This window comes from Electrophorus electricus, chromosome 23 (assembly GCF_013358815.1).
Source record: "Electrophorus electricus isolate fEleEle1 chromosome 23, fEleEle1.pri, whole genome shotgun sequence".
In the NCBI taxonomy this organism is placed as follows: Eukaryota; Metazoa; Chordata; class Actinopteri; order Gymnotiformes; family Gymnotidae; genus Electrophorus; species Electrophorus electricus.
This window is the reverse complement of record NC_049557.1, coordinates 11,512,153-11,522,152: the sequence shown is the minus strand read 5'-3', so window position 1 is coordinate 11,522,152 and position 10,000 is coordinate 11,512,153. Positions and strand designations below refer to the sequence as shown.

Sequence of the window (10,000 nt, the reverse complement as noted above, 5' to 3'; positions counted from 1 at the left end):
TCTGTCCAGCGTAGAGTAAGAAAGATGATCCTCAAGTCTGGCTGTTCTCACTTACACACACACACACACACACACAGCTGAGCATTAATTTGGCTGTGTGTGTGAGATAAAATACTAGTGGTCAGGTAGAGAGTCTCCTGTGCAGCTCTAGTGTGCTTCACTAGGGCTGGTTTTATATAATGGGCCATTTGTGTGTGTGCACATGTGTGTTTGTGTGTGTGGTGTGAACAAATTGGGAGTGAGTGAGATGGAGAGAGTGCGTGGTCCGCGTCCATGGTTCAACTCTGGCTCCTGCTTCTGTCTGCACTGCTAGTGTGAGCTCACACCACTCTTGCGTTAGCAGCTCTCTCTCCATACTTCTCTCCTCTCTCTTATCCTTCATTCTCTGCTGTTCCTTTATTTCTCTTCCCCACTTCATTCTGTCGCTTCCTCTCGCAGTTATTCTAATACCTCGGGGGTGGATGATATAAACTTGAGGTCCAAATTATTTTATCATTATCAATGTAAAAATAAAATTGAAATAACAAAGTTCTCAATGTTTCCTACTGCAGAATGAAACAGCTACTTTAGAGAAGTGATGGCCAAGTTCATGAATCCTACTGTTGAAGTGACTAGTTTATCTCTCTCTCACACACACACACACACACACACACACACACACACCTGCCTCTGTAAATTAATATTTTACTTCTGTCTGTGGCAGACTCTTTAGTTTCCTCTTTCTGCATCCAGCAGCTTATCTGTTTGTGTGTGCACGCACGCCGACAGTATTCCAAGCGGTACACTGTGTGAATTCCAGGTCGTGTGCCCATGAGGAACTGCCTCTTCCGCTTCCCACGGATTATCACCAGTCTTCCCACAGGCCATGAAACTGTTTAATCTCTTCAGCAGCCATGTGGCATGCTACAGTGCTCTCGAAATACTCTGGAAGTTCTCTGGAAACTATGATAAAGTTCTCATTCTGGGATGCTGATGCAGCGTCCAGTCAAAATGCGCAGCAAGTAGAGAAAGTGTTGCAGCCACCAGAAACGTTCCTGATTTCACTAGAAGTACCAGACGATGACGTCTTTAGTATAAACCATCTGTGTGTGTGTGTGTGTGTGTGTGTGTGTGTGTGTGTGTGTGTGTGTGTGTGTGTGTGTGGAGGAGAGTGAGGTTTGGATTTTCAGACACAGTAACTAAACCCAGAAAGTTCCTAACTGTACCCAGAGTGCCTCCCCTCCTGCCAACCAAATCATAAAACACATTTCTAGATATTTTCCATCACTTAACAAGACACTCCGTGAATACCTCAACACTTACAGCACAGAGTGGGTGGTTCCTAGCCAGAGCTATATCTTCCCACACTACTGCTAGCAACAGGAGTGCCACCACCCACACACACACACATTAACACACATGCAGGGTGCAGAGAATGTGAACTAAGTGTTTTTTGTTGTTGATATGTTCTTTTTTCCCCTATGTTCATGTGTGCTTTTACTGGTTATGTTCATATAAGGAAGGTACATCATTGGTTTGCACTGTACAGACACCATCATCGCAGTTTCATGGCCTCTCGAACACTTTGGCTAAAGCTTTCGCTGTCTGGTACACAGACCTGCCATGTGTTAAGCTACTGTTGCCAAGTATTTACAATTACAGCATTTAGCAGACACTGTTATCCAAAGCAACTTAAAATGATGACTTATCACATCTCAAGTTATTGGGGTTTAGGGTCTTGTTCTGGGGCCCAACAGTGGCAACTTGAACTGGCAGCCTTCTGATTACAACTCCAGTACCTGAACCACTGAACTTCCACTTCCCTTAAACTTTGTAAGTGATACCAAAAGGTAAAACCTAATGGTACTTGTACATGTGTCTGAGTGGTGATGGGGGCAGTGAGATGATGTCATCAATCCCAGCCAAGAAGAGCAAAAACAATGCAGGCCCCCTCCAACCCCCAACATCTGATAAAGAGAAATAACCATCGTAGTACTGTCAATCTCAGGCCCATGACACAGTACTCCGGTAATGTGAGTTCGTGTGTGACGTGCTGGTGGCGCATGTCACGTGTTCCCGAGCAGCACCAGAGGGCGGTGTGCACCACAAACAGGAGCGTGACTTTTCCATCGCCTTTAGCGCGAGAAAACATAATAACCACAGTATATAATAACGCATCTCACATAATAATGAACACAGTATATAATAACGCATCTCACATAATAATGAACACAGTATATAATAGTGCATCTCACATAATAATGAACACAGTATATAATAACGCATCTCACATAATAATGAACACAGTATATAATAACGCATCTCACATAATAATGAACACAGTATATAATAGTGCATCTCACATAATAATGAACACAGTATATAATAACGCATCTCACATAATAATGAACACAGTATATAATAGTGCATCTCACATAATAATGAACACAGTATATAATAACACATCTCACATAATAATGAACACAGTATATAATAGTGCATCTCACATATTAATAAACACAAAATATAATAACACATCCCACATAATAATGAACACAGTATATAATAACGCATCTCACATAATAATGAACACAGTATATAATAGTGCATCTCACATAATAATGAACACAGTATATAATAACGCATCTCACATAATAATGAACACAGTATATAATAGTGCATCTCACATAATAATGAACACAGTATATAATAACACATCTCACATAATAATGAACACAGTATATAATAGTGCATCTCACATATTAATAAACACAAAATATAATAACACATCCCACATAATAATGAACACAGTATATAATAACGCATCTCACATAATAATGAACACAGTATATAATAACGCATCTCACATATTAATAAACACAGTATATAATAACGCATCTCACATAATAATGAACACAGTATATAATAACGCATCTCACATAATAATGAACACAGTATATAATGACATCTCAAATAATAATGAACACAGTATATAATAACGCATCTCACATAATAATGAACACATTATATAATAGTGCATCTCACATAATAATGAACACAGTATATAATAACGCATCTCACATAATAATGAACACAGTATATAATAACGCATCTCACATAATAATGAACACAGTATATAATGACACATCTCACATAATAATGAACACAGTATATAATAACGCATCTCACATAATAAACACAGTATATAATAGAGCATCTCACATATTAATGAAGACAGTATACAATAACGCATCTCACATAATAATGAACACAGTATATAATAGTGCATCTCACATAATGAACACAGTATATAATAACACATCTCACATAATAATGAACACAGTATATAATAGTGCATCTCACATATTAATAAACACAAAATATAATAACACATCTCACATAATAATGAACACAGTATATAATAACACATCTCACATAATAATGAACACAGTATATAATAACGCATCTCACATAATAATGAACACAGTATATAATAACGCATCTCACATAATAATGAACACAGTATATAATAGTGCATCTCACATAATAATGAACACAGTATATAATAACGCATCTCACATAATAATGAGCACAGTATATAATAGTGCATCTCACATATTAATGAACATAGTATATAATAATGCATCTCACATAATAATGAACACAGTATATAATAGTGCATCTCACATATTAATAAACATAGTATATAATAACGCATCTCACATAATAATGAACACAGGATATAATAACACATCTCACATAATAATGAACACAGTATATAATAACGCATCTCACATAATAATGAACACAGTATATAATAACGCATCTCACATAATAATGAACACAGTATATAATGACACATCTCACATAATAATGAACACAGTATATAATAACGCATCTCACATAATAATGAACACAGTATATAATAACGCATCTCACATATTAATGAACACAGTATATAATAACGCATCTCACATAATAATGAACACAGTATATAATAACGCATCTCACATAATAATGAACACAGTATATAATAGTGCATCTCACATATTAATGAACACAGTATATAATAACGCATCTCACATAATAATGAACACAGGATATAATAACGCATCTCACATAATAATGAACACAGTATATAATAACGCATCTCACATAATGAACACAGTATATAATAACGCATCACATAATAATGAACACAGTATATAATGATACATCTCACATAATAATGAACACAGTATATAATAACGCATCTCACATAATAATGAACACAGTATATAATAGAGCATCTCACATATTAATGAACACAGTATATAACGCATCTCACATATTAATGAACACAGTATATGATAACGCATCTCACATAATAATGAACACAGTATATAATAACACATCTCACATAATAATTAACACAGTATATAATAGAGCATCTCACATATTAATGAACACAGTATATAACGCATCTCACATATTAATAAACACAGTATATAATAACGCATCTCACATAATAATGAACACAGTATATAATAGTGTATCTCACATAATAATGAACACAGTATATAATAGTGCATCTCACATAATAATGAACACAGTATATAATAACGCATCTCACATATTAATAAACACAGTATATAATAGTGCATCTCATAATAATGAACACGGTATATAATAGTGCATCTCACATAATAATGAACACAGTATATAATAGTGCATCTCACATAATAATAAACACAGTATATAATAATGCATCTCACATAATAATGAACACAGTATATAATAACGCATCTCACATAATAATGAACACAGTATATAACACACCTCACATAATAATGAACACAGTATATAATAACGCATCTCACATAATAATGAACACAGTATATAATAGTGCATCTCATAATAATGAACACAGTATATAATAGTGCATCTCACATAATAATGAACACAGTATATAATAACGCATCTCACATAATGAACACAGTATATATTAACGCATCTCACATATTAATGAACACAGTATATAATAGAGCATATCACATATTAATAAACACAGTATAAAATAGAGCATCTCACATAATAACAGTATATAATAACGCATCTCACATAATAATGAACACAGTATATAATAGTGCATCTCACATATTAATAAACACAGTATATAATAACACATCTCACATAATAATGAACACAGTATATAATAGTGCATCTCACATATTAATAAACACAGTACATAATAACATATCTCACATAATAATGAACACAGTATATAATAACGCATCGTCGCTTGTTTAACTCAACAAGAGCGCGGGCACGCGGCAGGGTGAGACAATTGGCTACAACTCTGCGTGAGGATGATGTCATGACTGACACGAGCACGAGCCCGGAATTTTGCGGCACGTGAGATGAAATAAGAACGATGAGCAGGGGACAGAGCGATAGAAAGAGGAAAAGAAAGCCAGAATATTTTAAGTCATCTGTTTTCTAACAATTACGTCAGTATTGGTGGTTATAATTCTTGACTGGGTTGGCAATGTCATGCAAGTGTCCAATAATAAATTACTTCTGTTCTCTTCGTCACACCAAGTGTAAGGTGTCATGTACAGATACATCTCCAAACATTTTATGGCGAGCATGCAAAATACAATTCAGCGTTCAATAACGCACAATTTCTGTGATTATTGTAGCCTACTTATCAGTTTTAATTAGGTTCTTTTTACAGTAAAGTTTCTCAAACGCAAGTGCACAAAAGTCCCGCGCGCACTTCAGCGCCGCTCCATCGCAGCTGACTACTCGTTTGTGATTAATGAACACAGTATATAATAACGCATCTCACATAATAATGAACACAGTATATAATAACGCATCTCACATAATAATGAACACAGTATATAATAACGCATCTCACATAATAATGAACACAGTATATAATAACGCATCTCACATAATAATGAACACAGTATATAATAGTGCATCTCACATATTAATGAACAGAGTATATAATAATGCATCTCACATAATAATGAACACAGTATATAATAACGCATCTCACATAATAATGAACACAGTATATAATAACGCATCTCACATAATAATGAACACAGTATATAATAACGCATCTCACATAATAATGAACACAGTATATAATAGTGCATCTCACATATTAATGAACACAGTATATAATAATGCATCTCACATAATAATGAACACAGTATATAATAGTGCATCTCACATATTAATAAACACAGTATATAATAACGCATCTCACATAATAATGAACACAGGATATAATAACGCATCTCACATAATAATGAACACAGTATATAATAACGCATCTCACATAATGAACACAGTATATAATAACGCATCTCACATAATAATGAACACAGTATATAATGATACATCTCACATAATAATGAACACAGTATATAATAACGCATCTCACATAATGAACACAGTATATAATAGAGCATCTCACATATTAATGAACACAGTATTTAACGCATCTCACATATTAATGAACACAGTATATGATAACGCATCTCACATAATAATGAACACAGTATATAATAGTGCATCTCACATAATAATGAACACAGTATATAATAACGCATCTCACATATTAATAAACAGTATATAATAGAGCATCTCACATAATAATGAACACAGTATATAATAACACATCTCACATAATAATGAACACAGTATATAATAGTGCATCTCATAATAATGAACACGGTATATAATAGTGCATCTCACATAATAATGAACACAGTATATAATAGTGCATCTCACATAATAATAAACACAGTATATAATAATGCATCTCACATAATAATGAACACAGTATATAATAACGCATCTCACATAATGAACACAGTATATATTAACGCATCTCTCATATTAATGAACACAGTATATAATAGAGCATATCACATATTAATAAACACAGTATAAAATAGAGCATCTCACATAATAACAGTATATAATAACGCATCTCACATAATAATGAACACAGTATATAATAGTGCATCTCACATATTAATAAACACAGTATATAATAACACATCTCACATAATAATGAACACAGTATATAATAACGCATCTCACATATTAATAAACACAGTATATAATAGAGTATCTCACATAATAACAGTATATGATAACGCATCTCACATAATAATGAACACAGTATATAATAGTGCATCTCACATATTAATAAACACAGTACATAATAACATATCTCACATAATAATGAACACAGTATATAATAACGCATCGTCGCTTGTTTAACTCAACAAGAGCGCGGGCACGCGGCAGGGTGAGACAATTGGCTACAACTCTGCGTGAGGATGATGTCATGACTGACACGAGCACGAGCCCGGAATTTTGCGGCACGTGAGATGAAATAAGAACGATGAGCAGGGGACAGAGCGATAGAAAGAGGAAAAGAAAGCCAGAATATTTTAAGTCATCTGTTTTCTAACAATTACGTCAGTATTGGTGGTTATAATTCTTGACTGGGTTGGCAATGTCATGCAAGTGTCCAATAATAAATTACTTCTGTTCTCTTCGTCACACCAAGTGTAAGGTGTCATGTACAGATACATCTCCAAACATTTTATGGCGAGCATGCAAAATACAATTCAGCGTTCAATAACGCACAATTTCTGTGATTATTGTAGCCTACTTATCAGTTTTAATTAGGTTCTTTTTACAGTAAAGTTTCTCAAACGCAAGTGCACAAAAGTCCCGCGCGCACTTCAGCGCCGCTCCATCGCAGCTGACTACTCGTTTGTGATTAATGAACTTATTCAAATGCGGGAAAAGTACAAATACGTGAGCTCCTCGAGACAAACCCTGAGAATCAGTAGTCGGGAGTAACGTTTTGTGTGTATGTCGCTGGGGTAGGTGAGAATCAGGGGTGGAAGAGTCCGGGGGAGGAGACCTCTCTCACGTGAAGAGGTAAATCCTCTCTCTCTCTCTCTCTCTCTCTCTCTCTCTCTCTCTCTCTCTCTCTCTCTCTCTCTCTCTCCGCTTCCCGCTGATCACGCATACATCCTCGCAGAAGTGATCCGTCTGAGCTCGGGCAGCGATGCTGGACGCCGGAGTTGTGAGGTTTTCCGTGCTGCGCGCGCTGGTTACCGCGTTACTGTTGTGCGGCCTGTCGGACACGGTGACTCTGGAGCTCGAGCCGACACGACAGGAGTCGCCACTGATGAAGCCCAAAGTTATGATCGCCATTCTGGCTCGCAACGCGGCGCACAGCTTGCCGTACTACTTGGGCTGCCTCGAGCGGCTGGACTACCCAAAGGACCGAATCGCGATATGGTGAGAGCACGCGAAGGAGTTTAATACTTTAACAAAGACTAGAACTGTTCACGCGCTAGTTGCCTAGCGAGCGGCCACGGTAGAAGCCAATGGCAACTCCGGGACTAGTGGCCCATAGGAGCCGGTACACCGCAATCTTGGTGATGCTGCCGGCGTAAAGTTGCGGTAATTAAAACCTTACGTTCGTGCACGAGGAAAGAACACAGTCGCCGCTGTCAGCGTGAGGCAGACCTGTTGCGCGTTTTAACGGCGCGCCCACCGCGCGTTTCTGCCTGGTCTAATTGCATGTTATACGAAGATGAAAGGCATTTGCTGGCTAAGCAGCGCGGAGTGTTCCCTCCTCCAACATCAAAAGGGTGCCGAGCCGTCAGAAAACATGCAGCCCAAGCAGGTATTACGCGCGGCTGTCGTGCTTAACTATAGCATTAGGAAATGGTTTGAGAACATCTGGAAATGCGCGCCTCGAGATTTATGGAGCTGTGTCAGTTTTTCGAGTGTCAACTTTTCCTTTCCTGTTCTTTCTGCCTCTCGTGTACTTGCGCAGTCTTCACGCGGCAGGCTATGAGTTCTTCCCCTGAATGGTCTTGACAGCTCGCGCGCAACATCCCTCTAGCAAACAGGTTACTGACACAGCACTGACAAAACACACGATAACCTAATGCCAACAAGGAATAATAGTGTTTATTTTAAATCCTAGTTAAATATTCCCCCAAAGTAATCATTTTGAGCCATGATCAAAATTTATCTCAAATGATCCTAGTTAGGTATGGTAAGCATTAAACTAGGTTACATGTAAACATTTCTTTCGGCAGCAATGCCATTCGACGTATATAGTTTCGTAGTGTCGAATGCTGGAACTGCGTAGCCCAAAATAACTCGTTCATCGCGTGTCTTCCCCACGTGCGCGTAAGGTTTTCATTTACGTTCCATACTGTTGCGTTTGGAACTCCGTGTTCGCGTGCTTGCATGCCGGCTTTCTGGGCGCGAGGATGCTCTTCTGGTCGGCCCGGTATTGCTGGGGATTCGGTGGACGTTTAGTGAAGAACGGCTGTTCGGAACGTACCTGCCGCGGAGAACGTCGCGAGCTGTTTTCGTTCGGGAAAGAGGCACCAAGCTGCAAAAGTCCCTCACACACCGCGCGTGAATGAGTTGCGATTTATCCGCACACAGGCTTGCACAATTTCATGTAATTGTTACATGTAAAGGTTAATTACATAATTATTGCTTGTATATTGGAGGAGGCAGTCATGAGTGTTCTAAACAGTCCTACTTTATGTAATCAAATCCCACAATTGCACTTTATATGAACAAATACATAAAAAAACCAAATACTTGACATAAAAATTAGACTCAAACTCATTGAAGAGGCGTGGGTAGTCAGTCGTGCTGGTTCCCTCACCAAAACCCTCCATGGACCCGTCTACCCAAGACAATGAGTGTGAAACATGACCCACAAACATGGATTACGTGCAGGTTTTGTAAAATGAAGGTTTGGAGACTGTATTTAAACTAGCCATGGATCCCTTGTCTGCCATGTTCAAGAGAGATTGTGTGTAGACAGGATTCCTGGATTATGGTTTGGATCTATGTCCTGTTACCCTGTTATTAAACTGCATGCAGCAGCAGGAATATTCTCTCTCTCTCTCTCTCTCTCTCGCTCTCTGTGGGGGGGGTGTAAGACTCTATCAGGCAGTCT

At 37.5% G+C, this 10,000-nt stretch overlaps 1 protein-coding gene across 1 annotated transcript in view; it reads left to right on the top strand.

Annotated features, from left to right (window-relative positions):
• Positions 1–8,052: 8,052 nt before the first annotated feature.
• colgalt2 (collagen beta(1-O)galactosyltransferase 2) overlaps positions 8,053–10,000 on the top strand; it is a 22,939-nt gene continuing 20,991 nt past the window's right edge. The window contains exon 1 of the mRNA XM_035522078.1: positions 8,053–8,304. Within this exon, the coding sequence (XP_035377971.1) occupies positions 8,069–8,304 (236 nt within the window). The 5' untranslated portion in view covers positions 8,053–8,068. The remainder of the gene's footprint in view (positions 8,305–10,000) is intronic.